This window comes from Oncorhynchus kisutch, linkage group LG4 (genome assembly GCF_002021735.2).
Source record: "Oncorhynchus kisutch isolate 150728-3 linkage group LG4, Okis_V2, whole genome shotgun sequence".
Lineage (NCBI taxonomy): Eukaryota > Metazoa > Chordata > Actinopteri > Salmoniformes > Salmonidae > Oncorhynchus > Oncorhynchus kisutch.
In genome coordinates, this window is record NC_034177.2 from 32,697,532 (window position 1) to 32,720,863 (window position 23,332).

The 23,332-nt window shown below is 44.2% G+C and overlaps 1 protein-coding gene across 1 annotated transcript in view; it reads left to right on the top strand.

The window, feature by feature from the left end:
• The first annotated feature begins 2,449 nt into the window (after window positions 1-2,449).
• The window catches only part of pclob (piccolo presynaptic cytomatrix protein b), a 113,408-nt gene continuing 92,525 nt past the window's right edge, over window positions 2,450-23,332 (top strand). The window contains exons 1-5 of the mRNA XM_031821403.1: window positions 2,450-2,599; window positions 5,591-6,902; window positions 7,441-8,403; window positions 18,237-19,205; window positions 19,895-21,262. Coding sequence (XP_031677263.1) covers window positions 5,799-6,902; window positions 7,441-8,403; window positions 18,237-19,205; window positions 19,895-21,262 — 4,404 coding nt within the window. The 5' untranslated portion in view covers window positions 2,450-2,599; window positions 5,591-5,798. The remainder of the gene's footprint in view (window positions 2,600-5,590; window positions 6,903-7,440; window positions 8,404-18,236; window positions 19,206-19,894; window positions 21,263-23,332) is intronic.

Consider the following 23,332-nt stretch of genomic DNA (forward strand, 5'->3'; position numbering starts at 1 on the left):
CAGATATTGCTCCTAGCTTCAGAATAGCTAGTATTTTGTGTTGGTCTTCCCATCACTACCATGGAAAATGTTTCACTATACTCACCATTTGAGGTATTTGTATGTATTATGGATCCCCATTACTCTTCCTGGGGTCCAACTAAATTAAGGCAGTTATATAAAATTGTAAAAAACATTTAATTTCACAACACATTAAGTGCTTGCCCTCAGGCCAATACTTCTACTACCACTTCTACTACAACACAAAATCCATGTGTACGTGTGTGTATAGTGCATATGTTATCATGTGGGTGTGTATGCATGTGTCTGTATGTGTGTCTCTTCACAGTCCCATCAGTTCCATAAGGTACATTTCTACTTGTGAAGCCCTTTTGATTTCAGAAGCTGCTTGATGAGTGTAATAAACAAGCAAAAAGACTGATGTCCTAGACTCAGCATTACTTGAGTATTTCCTCTGAGTAACCCCACCTGAGCAGAGAGAGAGATAGTGGAGAAGGCCGTCTGTCATCCACAGCCCATCATAGTGACACTGGGCCAGAGAGGATAGCCCAGCAAGTCTCCTCTCATTACATCTGCACTCTGAAAGAAAAACTAATCTGGGACAGGTGCCAGTGTGCCAGCATGCCTAGGTCTGTAGAGGAGAGGAGGGAGAGTCTAGACTGGAGGAGCTCTAGTGTATGTAGTGCTGGGGCCCTGTGGTTGTTGTCTCTTCTTACTACTGAACACTATAATGTTTCTTCTCCTCCTATTACAGTATGTATTTCTCTGGACTAACCACATTTGCTGACGCTGAAGAGCGGTGTCTCTCAGCTAAGACCCAGGAGGGATTGTCTATTTTAAAAATGCAATAGATACCTAAAAATTGGTCACAGAAATAGAGGTACTGTAGATTCTAGATGAGCTGAATTGTGGGCCTGTGGGTGTTCTACTTCACTAGTACTTGATGCCTGTGTGAATGTGATGATGGGCCCAGAGATGGCCATATTATGCTCACTGTGTAAGCAAGCCATATTAGGGGTGCTGAGGGTGTTGCAGCACCCCCTGATACATTTATATTATTTCAAAAACAATATTAATAATAAAATACAAATATTACTCTTGTGTGAACTAGGACTTTATTACTCCTGTATAAGTAGAAAGAAAAAAAATACCCCCCCCCCCCAAGTTGCTAAAGACAGACTAGACTGTTAAAATGCGTACTTAACGCCCCACACTGAAAACATGTTGTTGCATGTTCTGCAGCATTTGTTGCGGCTGAAGTCCAGTCAATTAGGCCTACATGTCGTGATTTTCCAAACGCCATTTGAGAATACTCTTTCAGGGACTCGTGTCCAATCAGGTTTCGATGTGACAACACAATCCAGGCATTCTGTAACTCATGACAGTAAAGTTGTTGTCGATATTTTTCCTGGCAGGCTGGACGCTTGTCTTACCTATGACTTCAGTGTTCTCTACGGGTTGCCTACTGGCCAGGGCAGCGTGGTTAATAGTTTAGGAACGAGCCTATCCATTGTCACTACCGCGATGGGTGAGTTTACTTTCTATAAGAATATGTCATTCTTATTATACGGTTTGTCACGTTTTCTTTAACTGACAAGTAGGCCTACCTGTTGTCATTTGTCAGGCAAACATTCATGTATTGTGTCGTTTTGTGCCAACAACATGGCGCATAAAGTAAGGGAGAAGTGGGGATAACGTACTCAGTTACCTTATGCCACCATATATGGGGACAGTATATTTCACTAGCACGGGCTTCCTGAGACAAAGCCTATTGAAATCAGTTGGAGAACAGACTCCTGCATGGAACTTAGATTCATTTGAAGTTTAAGCCAAACATGGTTTTGCTACAAGTGAAGTGGGAAGAGACACTAATCCAAAGTATATTTTTTGTCAAATATATGATTTGTCATTTTTTCTTCTTTGGTCTTGAGCACATGGATGCAGTAGTCAATGATTATTCTTTGCACATGTATTCAATCAATCCTGCACCTATTGGAAATAACCCACTGGGCACAAACATAAATTCAGAATCATAAACACAACCTACTCGGTCTAGGTTTCAAATGTCTGATATAAGAGCCCAAGCATGATATAATATAATTATCTGCCTGACCAAAAGGCCAACCAATGAGCGAGCTAATAATATGATGCATTTAATTGTTCTTTTCTTTTCTTCATTAGGATCCCCATTAGCCGACGCCAAAGGTGACACCTAGTCATACTGGGGTCTCAAAAAGACATTACAGACAAAATAGTTGACAATTTACAAACATTTAAAACATGAACATTATTGATGAGAAATGCAAACATATGGCGCATGTCATTTATCGTTTAATGTGTGGCTGCCGGGGATAAGTCGCCGTGTGCCTTTAATTGAAATGTTCCTGCATGATGTATTGTGATTAACTGGCTGTCAGAGGGTAGCGCATGCGTATGCAGAGAGGCGGAATCAGTGGATGCTGTAGACTTGCGTTGCTCTGTGCCCGCCATCCCTCCGCAGCCAGGCAGACCGCAGAAACTGACAAGAGTAGCCGACTGACGGAGGGCTGAGCCAAGATGGGACGAGACATCTGGTACGACAGAGCCAGCTCAACAACAGGTAGCATTTGCGTCTTGTTTTTCAGAGAACCGTGTGATGTACATACATCTGTTTGATAAAGTGCCCGCGAAGGGTGAGGAATGCCGGACTGAATTATCCCCGGGAATGCCTCTGGCAGGGGGTTTCTTTATGGTGTCCACAGGGATGATGGCGGTTCCGTTTTTTTTTTATATATATATTTTTTACAATAGCTAGACTACGAGATGGGGGCGAATGCAGGTGTAGGCTAATGTCAAGGGTGCACATTGCTTCGTCCCGCAACGAGACATTGTTTACAGATGGCTCGTTGCGGAAGCTTCCGTAGCCTGGCGTCCTTTGGCTCGCTGCGGAACAAGCAAGGGCGCACCGAGCGAAAAACGGCTGAGCCAGGGGGTTCCTCCATCTCACTGCCGGGAGGATCGTGGTTTCAGAGCTGTCATATTTAAGGTCTGGTAGCCTACTGGTAGCCTACTCCACTATGCGGATTGCATCGTGTATACTCAAGTAGAGTTGCAGCTAATACAGCCTGTCTGTTTGACTTACCGACTGATGCAAAATCACGACCAGGCGCGGAGGAGATAATAGGTTAGACCACCCGTGTATCTATTTAAACTCGCATTGGCGACTGCCATGTCATTACTATAATGTTTTAATCTGATATCTAGGAAATTATATAAATATGTATTTCCATATCAGAGTTTAGTTCTCATTCATCATTTGTTGTCTCCTGTCCGTATGTGCCTGCGGTTTCTCTAGAGAGCACCAGATTGTGTGTGTATGTGTGTGTTTACTCGGGTTTCCGCTTTAAACCAGACTTTGGATTTAATTTCCTCTACAGTAATACTGGCTGTTGGGTGAAAGCATTCATTCGCCATTTAATGGGGCTACAGAGGTCACACGTTTTAAAGTGGCAACAAGCCTATGGGGAACGTGATATATTCCTGTGTAAATATGAATGTGGTTATAACCTCAGTACTTTAATTTGCTATGCAGTCTCCGCCTCCCATGACTGTGTAGGACCGTGGTCTGTATTGTATTTCTGGTTGAAAGGGATCTCTCTGGCTTGATTATGTATGAAACCGTGATGGCTCTATGCTGCTGTCCATGGTGCCGAAAGCCCAACAACAGCCCATGCTGAGTAAATCAAACCGAGACGCAATCATTAAAGCCTCAGCTGAAAGCACGCGACAATTTAATTTGCACATGATCAACGTTTTCAGCTGAGATATCGGTCGACAGTTACTTGGTTTTAATTTACACCCGTGTGCCACAGAATGTATATTCATATCCATGATGTAATTATTTAAAATATCAGTTCATAAGACACCACATGCTGTGATAAAATTTTGCAAAGAAAAGCATAGGTACACTGTCGAGATTCTTGACAAGGGTCATATTACATTATGCTTTTTTTTACACCTTTCATTGCCTACATTTGTTTATTGTATTTTAGTTAGTATATTGCCAATTTTAATATCCAAATGTAAGATGTAGGGTATTCACTATTCAGCATGTTGTTGCCACATGACAAAAAATCTCTCTCTCTCTCGAAAAGGTTAACATGTTGCATGGACAATCTGTTGCCATAGCCATGCAGTAATGTATGAATATGTGTATTTTCGATGCAGGATGTGAGAAGAGAGAGGTGTATCAGGGTGCAGAGCAGTAATAACAAACAGAACTCAGAGACATTAATGGCATTATGTGACCTGTGTCCTCATTACTTTCCAATATATCCTGAGATGTTGCTATTTGTTTACCATCCTCAGCCTGCCTGGGGCAGCATGTTTAATCAGAATATTGTTAATGCTCTCTCTTTCCCTCACCCTACCTCCCTTCCACACTTTCTCTCTCCCTTACCCCTTCTCTCTCAATTCAATTCAGTATACTTTATTGACATGGAAAGTCAACACTTACATTGTAAATGTGTACATATAGCGATGGTGAAAGACAGGAATATGCTAGACTGTTTGTAATTAAGCATTAATAATGATAGTGATTGTCGTATTAACAGGAATTACAACAAATAATAATAAAGAATAGGCAAATATAAGTAATCACACTATACTTCTCACTGGCTGTCCCACAGGTTGTGGCACGAGGCCACACATCTGGCTGCTAAAACACAGCATTTTGGTTTGCAGATCTGTCTCTATCACTTCCTGGGGGCAGCATGAGCACAGCCTGGCCTCTCTGGACAGCCAGGTTTGCCTGTGATGACTGATCTCCATGGCCAGGCTGTGATCAGTGAGTCTGTACATAGTTAGTGTTTTTCCTAAATGTTCTATCATTCACAGTGGTCAGATAGTCTGCCACCTTGCACTGTTTGTTTAGAGCAAAATATATATTTTTTGTGGTTTCTTTCCAATAGGTGATATATTTTATTTGTGCCCTGTGATAATTTGGTTGGCTTGGTAATGGTTAGTGAATTGAGACTCAGGACCATCTCCCTGAGGGAACTTTTCTCCGTGGTCACCTCTTGGCAGTTGAGGGCTTTGTAATGGTAGGAGTGGTGGGTCACTTGTATACAAATTATTACAACATTTAGTGGCTATTTTTAAAATATGAATCAGAAGAGGGAATTGGCTTAATTCTGCTCTGCATGTGTTGTTTGGAGTTTTTCTCTACTCTGAGAATGCTCTTACAGAATTACAGAATGTAGGATTTCAATTGGGTGTTTGTCCCATTTGTCAAATTCTTGTTTTGTAAGCAGACCCCACATTTCGCTCCCATACAGTGCAATTGGTTCTATTATTGATTTGAATATTTTGAGCCATATCCTAATTGGTATGCCTAATTTTAGAGATATTTTAATGGGCTAGAAAGCCCTCTTTGCATTGTCTTTCAGTTCATTCATGGCCATGTTGAAGTTCCCAATGGAGCTGCTTTTTTGTCCCATAAATGTCTTTGTGTGTGTGTATGTTCTATAGGTGTGAATCTGTGTGTTTCTCTCTCTCACACGCCACTCCCCTCCCCCCTCTCTCTGTGTCACCCTCTCTCTTGTCTCTGTAGGAAGTCTGGTGTAGAAGCTGAACCAGAAGAGAGCCCAGGCAGCAGTAGTAGCAGCGACAGCAGTGGTGGGGCGGTAGATGCCCTCCCCTCAGCCCCAGGCCCAGTTCCTCCTCAGGCCCCTGTAGGAGAGAAGAGAGAGGACAGCTCCTGCTTTGACAGCTCTGTAGACTCCAGCGAGGAAGAGGAGGACAAAGAGGAGGACCCTGCCATGTTCTCTAACTTTCTAAGTGGGGCCAACCCCCTCAGCTCTGTCTCCTCTGCTGTCAGAGGAGGTCTTTTTGGGGACAATGGGGAGGTTGACAAACAGAAAGCAGGCCCTCAGCATCCTGGGTCAGTTCCTGGCCCTGGGAATGCCCCACAGCAGCAACAGGGAGGACCCCAGCTGCAGGGGAACGGTCAGGCTGGTCAACCAGCCAAAACTAGCGGGCAGAAAGCCCCCGCTAAGGGTGAACCACAACAGCAAGGACCTCCTAAGGGTGGTCCACAACAGCAAGGACCTCCTAAGGGTGGTCCACAACAGCAAGCCCCTCAACAGCAAGGACCTACAAAAGGTGGACCACAACAACAAGCCCCCCAACAGCAAACCGCTGCTAGGGGTGGACCACAACAGCAAGCACCTGATAAAGGTGGACCGCAACAACAAGGGTCACCTAAGGTTGGCGCTCAGCCACAAGTGTCCCCTAAGGGTGGACCACAACAGCAAGGACCTGCTAAAGATGGACCCCAACAGCAAGGGTCACCTAAAGTTGGAGTTCTGCCACAAAATCCTAAGGGACCACAACAGCAAGGACCTGCTAAGGGTGGACCCCAACAGCAAGGGTCCCCTAAGGTTGGAGCTCAGCCACAAGGGTCACCTAAGGTTGGAGCTCAGCCACAAGGGTCCCCTAAGATTGGCACTCAGCAGCATGGTTCCCCTAGGACTACACCACAGCAGCAGGGTTCCCCTAGGACTACACCACAGCAGCAGGGTTCCCCTAGGACTACACCACAGCAGCAGGGTTCCCCTAGGACTACACCACAGCAGCAGGGTTCCCCTAGGACTACACCACAGCAGCAGGGTTCCCCTAGGACTACACCACAGCAGCAGGGTTCCCCTAGGACTACACCACAGCAGCAGGGTTCCCCTAGGACTACACCACAGCAGCAAGCCGCTGCTAAAGCCGGACCTATGGCTGGAGCTAAACCCCTGTGCCCAGTGTGTAACACTACCGGACTCAACCTACACTCCAAGGAGCCACCCAACTATAACACCTGCACACAGTGTAAGACTGTCGTCTGCAGCTTCTGTGGCTTCAGTCCTCCTGACTCTGGCGTAAGTAGAGCTTAATTTGTTATTAATTTATCATTATTAAACAGTAGGACAAATATTTATATTTTTGACCTAGGATCACCTTGTAGCATTAGTATGAATGACATTCTGTGTCAAATTTGTTTTGTATTTTTTTGTACAGTGGAGAATTGAGCATGCTTGAGCCTGGCAAGTGTGGTTTCATAAGTCAGTGTATTAACTCTAGTTACCACTTAGCAGGCTGCTTAAACAGAGTAGACTGATTTAGTGGCAGTTCATTCAGCATGAGGCATTGCCCACTGCAGTCATTAACAGAATATGAAGGTAGTGTTGTACGGTAAAGGCAGTAGCAGGAGATAAAGACACAGGGTTACTTTAATATTCACATCTTTTTTTTACGATAAGTCATAACCTTCATTATTTTGTATATAGTATGTATCTAGTATGGATTAAGGATTAAGAAAAAAAAACTGAGATATATTGATTGCAGTTTTTTCTTTGTTCATCTGTGAGAAAACCAAAAACCTTTATATTATGCGTAAAGCTGTGATTTCTATTGTAGGGTGAGGAGTGGCTGTGTCTGACCTGCCAGATGCAAAGAGCACTCGGAGGCTCAGACCCACCTGGAACCCCAAAGATGAAACCCCAGCCTTCACCCAACAAAGCCTCTATATCTCCTGCACCACAGAAGAAAGACACCTCTACACAAGGCTCCATCCAGAAAAACCCTATTACATCAGCAACACAGCCACCCAAGGCAGAGACTGCTAAAGCAGCAGACCCTCAGACACCGGCTAGCCCAGTACCTGCCCAGAATGCACCACAGGAGAACCGGAGAACATCAGGGCCTCAGAAACCGCCAGAGCAGCCAGGCCAACCTGGGCATAAGCAGAGTAATGCCACCCCATGCACACAGGAGGAGCCTGGGAAGCCTCAGCAAGAGCTTCCAAAGGATCGAGCCTCTCCTGCCAACGTTGTGCCACAGCTACAGGCTCAGGCCCCCAAGCAAGAGTCAGGGGGCTTCTTTGGTTTTGGTGGTCCTAAGTCTCAGCCTGCTTCCTCAAAGGCTGAAGATTCAGTGTCTGGTAAGATGTTTGGCTTTGGCTCCTCCATCTTCAGCTCTGCATCCACTTTGATCACCTCAGCTGTTCAGGATGAGCCCCACACCACACCACCAGGTTCCCCGAAGGTGTCTGCAGCAGCCCAGGCTTCTCCCAAGATGCCTCCTACAAAGGAGACCAAACCACCTGCTGCTCAGAAAGCAGAGGAGAAGAAAGCAGAGCAACCCCAACAGGCCAAGGTCCCCCCATCAGTACAGGTCAACGTGGACAAACCCCCATCAGAGCCTCCAAAGGGAACAGCATCCTACCAACCATCTCCCAAAGCAGGCCAGTCCATCTGTCCACTCTGCAAGGTGGAACTCAACATGGGCTCCAAGGACCCTCCCAACTACAACACCTGTACCGAATGCAAGAACACTGTCTGCAACCTCTGTGGTTTCAACCCCATGACAAATGTTACTGAGGTAAAATGGCTATATCGTTTTAATTCCGCTGTGGCTGTATTTATTGATGAATATTTGAAAACTATTTTCACATCTACAGTCGTTCTATGCTCTGGTAATGCTTTATGTAGACCACTTGGTTGTGTCACTATAGGATTTACAAGATGCTAGAGGTCTTCATGGATCCACCTGTACCCGAATACCCAAGACCTGATCCAGGACCCGAGCGGGTCCGGATCCAGAATTCTAAATAATGTCACGGTTTTGTGTCAGATCTGATAGGATTGTCTCGGGTATGTGTAATTTTAACTGACTTGTCCGGAAAGACCCGTACAGATCCGAACGCAACTGCTACATTTGAGATAATTGTATAATTTATGCTGCTGCTCTTGCTTTTCACAAGAGTGTCGCTTGTTGTTTGCCAATCATAAGTAATCAAAGCGGCAATAGGCTAAAGTCACAGAGCCTCTGTATGTGGAAAAAGTTAGGAGATATCTAATCAATGGAAGATAGAATTAAAATGATGGAATTAAAAGTTAAAGGAGAAGGATAGGCTACAACGACCAAAAGCCAACAGGTAGGCTGCTATTTAATTTTCTGAATGGATTTATTGTTGTTTGTGACTGTGTAGGACAAGAAAGTTCATGCAGCCTCAATTAGCCTAGCTAGCTAGCTTAACTAGCTTCTCCCAGTTTAATGCAGTCAAGACAGGTCCTACATCATCATATTGGATGATAAATAACCTTGCTATGGCAGCTATTAGTCTACTAAAGCACGAGTCAGATTGGTTGGTTAGTGTCTCTCCCTCTCTCCCTCCTACCTGCACCCCATGTCACTCGCTCTCATTCACAGTAGCCTACGCACACAGCACGACCCATGTTAGAGCGCCATCTCTCTCTACCTCTTCTCCCACGTACTTTATCAGCTCCGGTTGATAAAGTAGCTTAAAAATGGACTTTTCTGCTGCTTCTCCCACTTGGATTGAACCGGGTCTGGATCCGACCAGGTCTATACGGAACGGGTCTAATTGTCCTCACGTCCATTTGGAACGGGTCTCTATATTTAAAAAAATATTTATGCATATCAGGTCCGGATGGGAAAGTCCCATGTCCATTTTGGAACGGGTCCATCTTTTTGGAACGGGTCCACTGTTCAAATTACTTCAAAATTGACTGCATCAATATAGTGCAATGTAATGCTATGTAATATAAATGAACTGCTATCACTTTACTACACGCAATTAAATCTTAACATTTGATGCTGACAACTTATTAAGTTGCATTGCATTCAATGCATTGAGATAGAAACTGGGTTTCAGGAAGGATAATGTATACAGGCCCTACATCACACTAAATTCTGATTTCTACACAGTGGTCACTGCCACTCAGACTCACTCAGGTGTATATGATGGTTATAAAGTAAAGTATTTTTAGGATATTATGATCTCTATGAGAGTTGTAATGGGCTTGCTTAACAGGGCAATCTGTGATTGCTACATCAATATTTGGATTTATAAATTCATGATATACAGTGCATTTGGAAAGTGTTCAGACCCCTTTATATTTTCAAAATGTTGTTACGTTACAGCCTTATTTTAAAATGGTTTAAATTGTTTTATTTCCCTCATCAATCCACACACATTACCCTATAATGACAAAGCAAAATCAGGTTTTTAGAAATGTTTGCAAAAATTATAAAAATAAATAATACATTTACATAAGTATTAAGACCCTTTACTCAGTACTTTGTTATAGCAGCTTTGACAGCGATTACAGCCTTGAGTCTTCTTGTGTATGACGCTAAATGCTTGGCACACCTGTATTATGGGAGTTTCTCCCTTTCTTCTCTGCAGATACTCTCAAGCTCTGTCAGGTTGGATGGGGAGTGTTGCTGCAAAGCTATTTTCAAGGCTCTCCAGAGATGTTTGATCAGGTTCAAGTCCAGGCTCTGGCTGGACCACTCAAGGACATTCAAAACTTGTCCCGAAGCCACTTCTGCGTGGTCTTGGCTATATGCTTAGGGTCTTTGTCCTGTTGGAAGGTGAACCTTCACCCCAGTCTGAGGTCCTGAGTGCTCTGGAGCAGGTTTTCATCAAGGATCTCTCTATACTTTGCTCCATCTTTCCCTCGATCATCCCCACAGCATGATGCTGCCTTTGGCAGGTCAATGAAGAGGGGAGCAAAATGTTGACTTTTATACGTACAGTTAACCACAGAATTTATAACTAGGGATGCATAAAAGATACTGTTATGACCTGGTCTAAAAACAGACTGATGTACATTTAGAATACATTTCAAAGATAAGAAACATATTGGCTGAGAATTAATTCAGGATTCTAATATTTTAGCTAGGCAATAGAGTTTAGAAATAAGGCGATAATTATTTAGGTCATAAGGGTCATCACATTTGTGAAGGGACAGTACATTTGTGAAGGGAGAGTACATTTCCTCTTAACCCCTTAAACCACTTGAATGTTGCTTTAGCAGTATGCTTAGGGTCATTGTCCTGCTGGAAGGTGAACGTCTGTCCCAGTCTCAAATCTCTGTAAGATTGAAACAGGTTTCACTCATTAATTTCCCTGTATTTAGCGCCATCCATCATTCCTTCAATTCGGACCAGTTTCCCAGTCCCTGACGATGAAAAACATCCCCACTGCATGATGCTGACACCACCATGCTTCACTGTGGGGATGGTGTTCTCGGGGTGATGAGAGATGTTGGGTTTGCACCAGACATAGCGTTTTCCTTGATGGCCAAAAAGCTCAATTTTAGTCTCATCTGAACAGAGTACCTTCTTCCATATGTAAATTGTTGAAATGAAAACAAAGATTCACTAGAAGTTGACAGGTTAACCGTTTATTCAGCTGGAGGCTGGCAGAGGGAAGAGTAGTCGATTGACTGACCAGGGTCAATTAAACCACAGTTTCTCTCAAATAAAACGCCTACCGAGATAAAATGAGGATTAAATGCATCACTTATTCCTTTCTTCTCAGTTATGATGCCAGATTCAGAAAGAACTTGCTTAGGCAGGGAAGAAGAGGAATTTGTACTCTTCAGTTAATTTACTGTTTTGCAAAATATAGAAGGATCACCAGCAGAGTCAGCTATAGAACTTAAAAAATAGCTTGATTTAGCTTTCTATTTTTCGAGATAGTACATTTGTTTCTCAATTCACTGAAAAATTGCCAGTACACTACATAATGCTAAGATTTCCAGGCCTGATTTCTCATCGAATGAGCTCATCTGAAGGGTTAGATCTATCTTTGACTCTGAATTGTTTAAAAGGGGCACGTTTATCTGCCAGGGGAATAAATATGGAAGATAGATGTTCTAGAGCCAACTCAGTGTCAGCAATACAGGAGATAGTGGCTAAATCAGAGTAGAACATGTCATGTTAAAACCCTTGAGGAGAAAACATTAAAAAATGTATCTTCTTAATTAAACGATGATTAGTATTTTGCTGTTTCTTATGGGACAATGATCACTGAGATCATATGCAAATACTCCATTAGAATTAAATCAATCAATCAGGAGTTACCAGGATTTCTCCCATTTAGGCCGTGTGGGTTTTGATATCACTTGAGTCAGATTCAAATCAATGCATATACTCTGAAATTGATTTGAGGCCGGGGATAGCCTATCCAGATTCAAATCCCCTAAAATGACCAACTCCGAGGACGACAAAGATGCTTAACACTCGAATATAGCAACAATAGCATCCGTCATGGAGGCAGGGTAGCCTAGTGGTTAGAGCGTTGGACTAGTAACTGAAAGGCAGTTAACCCACTGTTCCTAGGCTGTCATTGAAAATAAGAATTTGTTCTTAACTGACTTGCCTAGTAAAATAAAGGTAAACAAAAAAAAAATGCCACCGGGGGGGTGGTAAATCCCAGCAACAAATACATGTGTATTTTAGTTTACGGACACATCGACAACCAGGAGCTCAAATTTTGTGGAACAGAAATATTTCAAGATTGGGAAGCCATGAAATTAGATTTGACAAATATGGCCACTCCTCCCCTTTCTTTAATCTGTCACATCTAAATACATTATAATCATTTACTTCAATGTATTTATCAGATAAATAACAATTTAACCATGTTTCAGAAAGAACCAGAATGTCAGGACATGAGTCCTGTTCCCAAATATCAATTGTGGCCATTTTTTAAATCATACTTGGCACATTTAGGTGCATTAGCCCAAGAGCCCTATGAGATTTAAAGTCATAGGAGGTATTCAGCTCATTCCCATAAGAGCTAACAGGCATTTGCAGCTATTTGTTGAGTGAGCTGAGACTTTGCCAAGGTCCTTGGCCAACCACGTGAGAGCAAAGCAGACTGAGCATTTGACAGACCTCCCTCAAGTCGCTGGATGAAGGGACTGGGGGGGAACTGGGAAAGCAGTGTTGGCAGAGCTCAGTCCACCCTGATGAAACTCCTGCCAAAGGAGTGGAGCTGCTGCAGGGGATGGGAGTGGCTGCCAATGCTCCATTCTGGGTGTGCACAGGAGGCCTTGGGGTGGCTCCTGTTGCAGGGTTGTGGCTGCCATGCCATGAAACATAAAATTAGATAAAGAATCTACTTGTAATAGAGCATGCTGGGAAATATGATAATGATTGGGATGGTTTTGGTTCAAAGTGATCTGCACCAGTTTCAGGCCTATGTATTTGGGTAAAACTAGACCCTCAAAATAAGGCCTTGTGAAATACATATGGTATGGTGTTAAAGATTATTACATTTTGAATGATAACATATTTGCTTTTGATCTCACTTGGTGAAGTCCAGAGAACCTAAAAATAGATGAATGCAACAACCATGTCTCTGTCACTAACACATATAATTATGGATGGTAACTCTACAATTTGCTCGAAAGGCAAGGCACTCAGGGAAAAATTTGAATAAGACTTTACACTAAGCAGTAAGTATGTTAATTTAACACTGTTCCAGTGTCTATTTAGGTCCACAGACTCAATACTTAGGAGTTGAATGTACTTCCGTGCCGACAGAGATGGCCGCCTCGCTTCGCGTTCCTAGGAAACTATGCATTTTGTTATTTTTTTACGTGTTATTTCTTACATTGATACCCCAGGTAATCTTATGTTTCATTACATACAGTCGGGAAGAACTACTGAATATAAGAGCGAAGTCAACTCACCATCAGTACGACCACGAATATGACTTTCCCGAAGCGAATCATATGTTCTGCCTTCCACCTAGGACAACGGAATGGATCCCAGCCTGCGTCCCAAAACAAAGACGTCGTAAAAGAGGGAAACGTAGCGGTCTTCTGGTCAGGCTCCAGAGACGGGCACATCGCGCACCACTCCCAAGCATACTACTCGCCAATGTCCAGTCTCTTGACAACAAGGTTGATGAAATCCGAGCAAGGGTAGCATTCTAGAGAGACATCAGAGACTGTAACGTTCTTTGCTTCACGGAAACATGGCTCACTCGAGAGACGCTAACGGAATCGGTGCAGCCAGCTGGTTTCTTCACGCATCGCGCCGACAGAAACAAACATCTTTCTGGTAAGAAGAGGGGTTGGGGGCGTATGCCTTATGATTAACGAGACGTGGTGTGATCACAACAACATACAGGAACTCAAGTCCTTCTGTTCACCTGACTTTGAATTCCTCACAATCAAATGTCATCCGCGTTATCTACCAAGGGAATTCTCTTCGATTATAATCACAGCCGTATATATTCCCCCCCAAGCAGACACATTGATGGCCCTGAACAAACTTTATTTGACTCTTTGCAAACTGGAAACCACATATCCTGAGGCTGCATTCATTGTAGCTGGGGATTTTAACAAGGCTAATCTGAAATCAAGACTCCCTAAATTGTATCAGCATATCGATTGCGCAACCAGGGCTGGTAAAACCTTGGATCATTGCTATTCTAACTTCCGCGACGCATATAAGGCCCTCCCCCGCCCTCCTTTCGGAAAAGCTGACCACGAATCAATTTTGTTGCTCCCTGCCTACAGACAGAAACTAAAACAAGAAGCTCCTGGGCTCAGGTCTGTTCAATGCTGGTCCGACCAATCTGATTCCACGCTTCAAAACTGCTTCAATCACGCGGACTGGGATATGTTCCGCATTGCGTCCAACAACAACATTGACGAATACGCTGATTCGGTGAGCGAGTTCATTAGAAAGTGCATTGATGATGTCGTTCCCATAGCAATGATTAAAACATTCCCAAACCAGAAACCGTGGATTGATGGCAGCATTCGCGTGAAACTGAAAGCGTGGACCACTGCTTTTAACCAGGGAAAGGTGACCGGAAACATGACCGAATACAAACAGTGTAGCTATTCCCTCCGCAAGGCAATCAAACAAGCAAAGCGTCAGTATAGAGACAAAGTAGAGTCACAATTCAACGGCTCAGACACAAGAGGTATGTGGCAGGGTCTACAGTCAATCACGGATTACAAAAAGAAAACCAGCCCCGCCACGGACCAGGATGTCTTGCTCCCAGGCAGACTAAATAACTTTTTTGCCCGCTTTGAGGACAATACAGTGCCACTGACACGGCCCGCAACCAAAACCTCCTTCACTGCAGCCGACGTGAGGAAAACATTTAAACGTGTTAACCCTCGCAAGGCTGCAGGCCCATACGGCATCCCCAGCCACATCATCAGAGCATGCTCACACCAGCTGGCTGGTGTGTTTACGGACATATTCAATCAATCCTTATCCCAGTCTGCTGTTCCCACATGCTTCAAGTAAGCCACCATTGTCCCTGTTCCCAAGAAAGCTAAGGTAACTGAGCTAAACGACTACCGCCCCGTAGCACTCACTTCCGTCATCATGAAGTGCTTTGAGAGACTAGTCAAGGACCATGTCATCTCCACCCTACCTGACACCGTAGACCCACTCCAATTTGCTTACCGCCCAAATAGGTCCACAGACGATGCAATCTCAACCACACTGCACACTGCTCTAACCCATCTGGACAAGAGGAATACCTATGTGCGAATGCTGTTCACGACTACAGCTCAGCATTTAACACCATAGTACCCTCCAAACTCGTCATCAAGCTTGAGACCCTGGGTCTCTACCCCGCCCTGTGCAACTGGGTACTGGACTTCCTGACGGGCCGCCCCCAGGTGGTGAGGGTAGGTAACAACAGCTCCACCCCGCTGATCCTCAACACTGGGGCCCCACAAGGGTGTGTTATGAGCTCCTGTACTCCCTGTTCACCCACGACTACGTGGCCATGCACGCCTCCAACTCAATCATCAAGTTTGCGGATGACACTACAGTGGTAGGCTTGATTTACCAACAACGACGAGACGGCCTACAGGGAGGAGGTGAGGGCCCTCGGAGTGTGGTGTCAGGAAAATAACCTCACACTCAACGTCAACAAAGCAAAGGAGATGATTGTGGACTTCAGGAAACAGCAGAGGGAGCACCCCCCCTATCCACATTGATGGGACATTAGTGGAGAGGGTAGTAAGTTTTAAGTTCCTCGGCGTACACATCACGGACAAACTGAATTGGTCCACCCACACAGACAGCGTCGTGAAGAAGGTGCAGCAGCGCCTCTTCAACCTCAGGAGGCTGAAGAAATTCGGCTTGTCACCAAAAGCATTCACAAACTTCTACAAATGCACAATCGAGAGCATCCTGTCGGGCTGTATCACCGCCTGGTACGGCAACTGCTCCGCCCACAACCGTATGTCTCTCCAGAGGGTAGTGAGGTCTGCACAACGCCGGGGGCAAACTACCTGCCCTCCAGGACACCTACACCACCCAATGTCACAGGAAGGCCATAAAGATCATCAAGGACAACAACCACCCGAGCCACTGCCTGTTCACCCCGCTATCATCCAGAAGGCGAGGTCAGTACAGGTGCATCAAAGCAGGGATCGAGAGACTGAAAAACAGCTTCAATCTCAAGGCACTAACATTGTTTGGCTGTGTGGCTGCTGCCAACACACTGACTCAACTCCAGCCACTTTAAAAATGGGAATTGATGGAAATTGATGGAAAATATATCACTAGCCACTTTAAACAATGCTACTTAATATAATGTTTACATACCCTACATTACTCATCTCATATGTATATGTATATACTGTACTCGATACCATCTACTGCATCTTGCCTATGCCCTTCTGTACCATCACTCATTCATATATCTGTATGTACATATTCTTTATCCCTTTACACTTGTGTGTATAAGGTAGTAGTTTTGGAATTGTTAGGTTAGATTACTCGTTTTTTATTACTGCATTGTCGGAACTAGAAGCACAAGCATTTCGCAACACTTGCATTAACATCTGCTAACCATGTGTATGTGACAAATAAATTTGATTGGATTTGAATTTGATTTTACATGTTGATTATTATTATTTTTTTTTACACTGGATAATTTGCTGTGCATCATGATGGCCTAAACTAGGAGTCCACAGAATGGAGAGCTTGCTGTGTTCATGATGGCCTAAACTAGGAGTCCACTGAATGGAGAGCTTGCTGTGTTCATGATGGCCTAAACTAGGAGTCCACAGAATGGAGAGCTTGCTGTGCATCATGATGGCCTAAACTAGGAGTCCACATAATGGAGACCTTGCTGTGTTCATGATGGCCTAAACTTGGAGTCCACATAATGGAGACCTTGCTGTGTTCATGATGGCCTAAACTAGGAGTCCACAGAATGGAGAGCTTGCTGTGTTCATGATGGCCTAAACTAGGAGTCCACAGAATGGAGAGCTTGCTGTGCATCATGATGGCCTAAACTAGGAGTCCACATAATGGAGACCTTGCTGTGTTCATGATGGCCTAAACTAGGAGTCCACAGAATAGAGAGCTTGCTGTGTTCATGAGTAGAGCAGGCTGATTATATAGACCCACCTCTTTTATAGTGATTAAGATAATGTAGGTGTCCATATGACAGTCTTTGCAGCACAACAAGGGGAAGTTGGGAAGAGTTTCACCTCTGACTTGGTTAACAGCACATATCTCAGAGCTGATGAGATCCGTTAGTGTTATCATGGCATTATGCAGACCAGTGACTCCCTTACCATCACAGAGGCCTCGTATCATTACAAGAGGCAGTGAAAGGTATGGTAAACTGTTCCACAAGCTTTACTAATGGCCTTTTGTCTGATAGACAGCATTATGTGCTTCCCTCAGGAGGACTGTATCGCTATCAGAGAGCAGATAAACAGATTAAAACACAGAGTTCATGTATGTTTGGAGACCTGATGGTCCCCTGCCCATTTACAGTAGAGGACATTTGAATTGTGAGTGCAGGCAGCGAGTTGTAGGACACATCATTTATTTCAAGACTGGTGTTCAGCTCCCTCCTAAGTGGGAGTGTGAGTGTCTCATAATAGCACAAAGGTATAGCCTTTTACTATTGGCTAATGGCTACTGTATAATAATATCAAGCAATAATTGCTTAATAACACAAAAAGGTGTAATTAGCAAAGATGGAATAATTATGAATGTATTTTACACAATGGGTGAACACTGTCCTCTTGGACAGTTAAATTCATACCTAAATTTCCTTGAGGACACTGACATTGAAATCGTCTTAGACTTGACACAACACATTAGAAATATTTAGTTACTGATGTCTAGCGGTAGCTTGAATTGTAAATAAGCTTGGACTTCTCTACAAAGACCTAAAACTATCTCATGATGACAGGCACAGAACATTGTGAATATTGCTTTGTTTACTGATTATGTGGAAGTTGAAGTTCACAAGTACCCATTATCACATTTGCAAGTATCGGTTGACAAAGGCATATTTAGTGATTCTGATTGAAATCATGTTACTAAATCATATTTAACCATGTTGGATAATGTGATTTGACCATTTTTACGCTGTCATTTTCTTTCAGGTGAAGGAGTGGCTGTGTCTGAACTGCCAGATGAAGAGAATGGAACCCACAGGACCTCCCATGATGAAACCCCAAGCTTCTCCAAACAAAGGTTCTGCACCTCAGAAGGCCACTGTCACACCCATCGCAACCCAAAAGAAAGACATTCCAACACCAGGCTCTCCCCAGAGAAAACCTTCTACATCAGCAACAGAGCCACTCAAGGCAGATGCTGCTAAAGCAGCAGACCTTCAGAAACCACCCAGCCCAGCACCTGTTCAGAAGGCACCACAGGAGAACCGGAGAACATCAGGGCCTCAGAAACCACCAGATCAGCCAGGGCAACCTGGGCATGAGCGGAGCAATGCCACCCTGTCACAGCAGGTGCCTGGGAAGCCTCAGCAAGAGCCTCCAAAAGGTGGGACATCTCCTGCCAAAGCTGTGCCAACACTACAGGCCAAGCCCCCCAAGCAGGAGTCAGGGGGCTTCTTTGGTGGCTTTGGTGTTCCTAAATCTCAGATTTCCTCAAAGCCTGAAGATTCAGTGTCTGGGAAGGTGTTTGGCTTTGGCTCCACCATCTTCAGCTCTGCATCCACTTTGATCACCTCAGCTGTTCAGGATGAGCCCCACACCACACCACCAGGTTCCCCGAAGGTGTCTGCAGCAGCCAAGGCCTCTCCCAAGATGCTCCCTACAAAGGAGACCAAACCACCTGCTGCTCAGAAAGCAGAGGAGAAGAAAGCAGAGCAACCCCAGCAGGCCAAGGTCCCCCCATCAGTACAGGTCAAAGTGGACAAACCCCCATCAGAGCCTCCAAAGGGAACAGCATCCTACCGCCCATCTCACAAAGCAGGCCAGTCCACCTGTCCACTCTGCAAGGTGGAACTCAACATGGGCTCCAGGGACCCTCCCAACTACAACACCTGTACCGAATGCAAGAACACTGTCTGCAACCTCTGTGGATTCAACCCCATGCCAAATGTTACTGAGGTAAGATTGACCTAATATCACTTAATTACTGTGTGAACAAATCATTTCTGATGTATTATTATGTGGACAAAGATAACTTTATTTTATATAAAAGTTCAGAGAGCCAATTAATCTCCACATGGATAATCTTGGTCATTCTGAAATGATGTTATCTTTTAGATTTGAAATGTCTATTAATTTCTATGTATTTCGGTTCCAGATATAACCTTTAGACATTGCACCGTTGGTCAGTTCATAAATTGTTCATTCTCTCTTCTTACAAATATAAACAACTTGTCTGACATGTTTTTAGCCTACATGGAAAGATTGGTATTTCACTTTACTTAATTAAGAGAGACAAATCAAAGTCTCAATTGTAGTGGTTATGGCTATTTAATTTCCTGACTTGGTCTTGACTCATAATAATTCTACCAACACTACCAACTAAGGAATAGAAGTGGAAGTGCAGAGTGCTTTGCATATGCAATACACCTAATACTTAAACTGCAAGTCATGTTGAAGCTCAAAACTGCAACAATGATGTATCACAGAGTGCTGAGTGATGATTTATGTCTCCGAGAGTAAGGAGAAATGTCTGATGATATCACGGCAGAAACATTTGCTTGTGCTGTTTTCCATCATGCAGATGTATAGCTGTATATGAAATTGATTAAATTCTGTATTCCTCTCACAATGGAAAACATTTTCAGGTGAATGTGTGGCTGTGTCTGAACTGCCAGATGCACAGAGCACTTGGAGGAATGGAACCTCAAGGACCTACCATGATGAAACCCAAGCCTTCCCCCAACAAAGTCTCTGCTCCTGCTGCTCCTCAAACGAGAGACACACCAACAGCATCTGGTCCCCAAAAAGTGGCCACTGCACCAGCCTCACCCAACAAGGAGTCAGTGACTCCAGCCTCTCAGCCTGTCCCCTCAAAACCTGAAGAGTCAGTGTCTGGGAAGATGTTTGGCTTTGGTTCCTCCATCTTCAGTTCTGCATCCACTTTGATCACCTCAGCTGTTCAGGATGAGCTCCACACCACACCGCCAGCTTCCCTCAAGGTGTCTGCACCCTTTGCGCTTCAAAAGCAGGAGACTCCCACACCAACTGGTGCCCAAAAAGGTGCACCAACACCAGTGTCACCCAAAAAAGAGGCTCAAACACCAGCCATAGCCCCAAAGAAAGACACCCCAATGCCAGCCTCCCCCCAGAGAAAGCCAGACTCCCCCACAATGACTGCAAAGCAGGACCAGAAACCTTCAAGTCCTTTAAAACCAGGAGACACATCAGGGGCTAAGCAGGGGAGTGCTGCACAACCGCAGCAGCAGCCCCTACAGCAGAAGACTCCACAAGTCCAGCCTCAGCAGACCCCAGCAAGTGCACTGAAAGCAGAACCTGTGAAGCCTCAGCAACAGTCTCCTAAAGTTGGGACCTCTCCAGGACCGGCTCAGAAGACACCACAGGAAAACCGGAGAACATCAGAAGTTCAGAAACCACCACAGCAGCCCAGCCCCGGGCGTAGGCAGAGTATTGCCATTCCGTCCACACAGCAACACCCCAAGCAGGAGTCAGGAGGCTTCTTTGGCTTTGGTGGTACCAAATCTCAGTCTACCCCTTCAAGGCCTGAAGATTCAGTGTCTGGGAAGATGTTTGGCTTTGGCTCCTCCATCTTCAGCTCTGCATCCACTTTGATCACCTCAGCTGTTCAGGATGAGCCCCACACCACTCTGCCAGCTTCCCCCATGGTGTCTGCACCGGCCTCTCCCAAGATGGCCCCTGCAAAGGAGACCAAACCACCTGCTGTTCAGAATGCAGAGGAGAAGAAAGCAGAGCAACCCCAACAGGCCAAGGTCCCCATATTATTACAGGCCAACGTGGACAAACCCCCATCAGAGCCTCCGAAGGGAGCAGCATCTTCCCAACTAGCTCTCAAAGCAGGCCAGTCCACCTGTCCACTATGTAAGATGGAACTCAACATGGGCTCCAAGGACCCTCCCAACTACAACACCTGTACTGAATGCAAGAACACTGTCTGCAACCTCTGTGGATTTAACCCCATGCCAAGCGTTACTGAGGTAAGAATGTACTATTCTGGGAATTCATTTAATAAACGTAATACAATTATGGCTACTCTGTCAAATTGCCTTTGCCTACCAATGTTTTATTCAGTTGAAAGTTACAATAATAGGGACATTTAAGGTACTTGTATTGAGTGCTTTAGTTACACAAATTGTAACATATCAATTCAACTTAAATACTGTATAATATTCAAGCAAGATACTTAGAGAAATGATGTCGTATGCAGACTGAATATTCAGATGGAAATATTCAGCATTATAAACTGGGTGGTTCGAGCCCTGAATGAAGATTGGCTGACAGCCGTGGTATATCATACCGTATACCACTGGCATGACAAAACATGTATTTGTACTGGTCTAATTGCATTGGTAATCAATTTATAATAGCAATAAGGCACCTCAGGGGTTTGTGGTATATGGCCAATATACCACACCCCCTCTGGCCTTATTGCTTAAATATACAGTGCCTACGGAAAGTATTCAGACCCCTTGACTTTTTCCACATTTTGTTACAGCCTTATTCTAAAATTGATTAAAATGTTTCTTTTCCTCATCAATCTACGCACAATATCTCATAATAACAAGGCAACAACAGGTTTTGGCAGCAATTACAGCATTGAGTCTTCTTGTCTATGACTCTACAAGCTTGGCACACCTGTATTTGGGGAGTTTCTCCCATTCTTCTCTGCAGATCCTTTCAAGCTCTGTCAGGTTGGATCAGGAGCATTGCTGCATAGCTATTTTCAGGTCTCTCAAGAGATGTTAGATCAGGTTCAAGTCCGGGCTCTGGCTGGGCAACTCAAGGACATTCGGAGACTTGTTCCGAAGCCACACCTGCATTTTCTTGGCTGTGTGCTTAGGGTCGTTGTCCTGTTGGAAGGTCAACCTTCACCGCAGTCTGAGTCCTGAGTGCTCTGAAGCAGGTTTTCATCATGGATCTCTCTGTACTTTGCTCCGTTCATCTTTGTCTCGATCCTGACTAGTCTACCAGTCCCTGCCACTGAAAAACATCTGGATGGTGCCAGGTTTCCTCCAGACGTGACGCTTTTCATTCATGCCAAAGAGTTCAATCTTGGTTTCAGATGAACTCTAGAGCTCTGTCAGAGTGACCATCAGGTTCTTGGTCAGCTCCCTGACCAATGCCCTTGTATCCTGATTGATCAGTTTGGTCAGGCGGTCAGCTCTAAGAAGAGTCTTGGTGTTTCCAAACATCTTAAATTTAAGAATGATGGAGGCCACTGTGTTCTTGTGGATCTTCAAGGCTGCAGAATTGTTTTGGTACCCTTCCCCAGATCTATTCATCGACACAACCTTGTCTCTGAGCTCTACAGGCAATTCCTTCGACCTCATGGCTTGGTTTTTGCTCTGACATGCACTGTCAACTGTGGGACCTTATATAGACAAGTTTGTGCCTTTTCAAATCATGTCCATTCAATTGACATTTTTACAGGTGGACTCCAATCAAGTTGTAGAAACAGCTCAAGGATGATCAATGGAAACAGGGTGCACCTGAGGTCAATTTCAAGTCTCATAGCAAAGGGTCTGAATACTTACAGTTGAAGTGAGAAGTTTACATACAATTAGTTTAGAGTCATTAAAACTTGTTTTTCAACCACTCCACAAATGTGTTGTTAACAAACTATAGTTTTGGCAAGACAGTTAGGACATCTACTTTGTGTATGAGACAGGTCATTTTTCCAGCTCTGTCAGGAGGAATGCGGCAAAATTCACCCAACTTATTGTGGGAAGCTTGTGGAAGGCTACCCGAAATGCTTGACCCAAGTTAAACAATTTCAATGCAATGCTTTCAAATACTAATTGAGTGTATGTAAACTTCTGTCCCGCTGGGAATGTGATGAAAGACATAAAAGCTGAAATAAATCACTCTCTACTGTTATTCTAACATTTCACATTCTTAAAATAAAGTGGTGATCCTAACTGACCTAAGACAGTTTTTACTAGGATTAAATGTCAGGAATTGTGAAAAACTGAGTATAAATGTATTTGGCTAAATTGTATGTAAACTTCCGACTTCAACTGTTTCTAAATAAGTTATTTCTGTTTTTA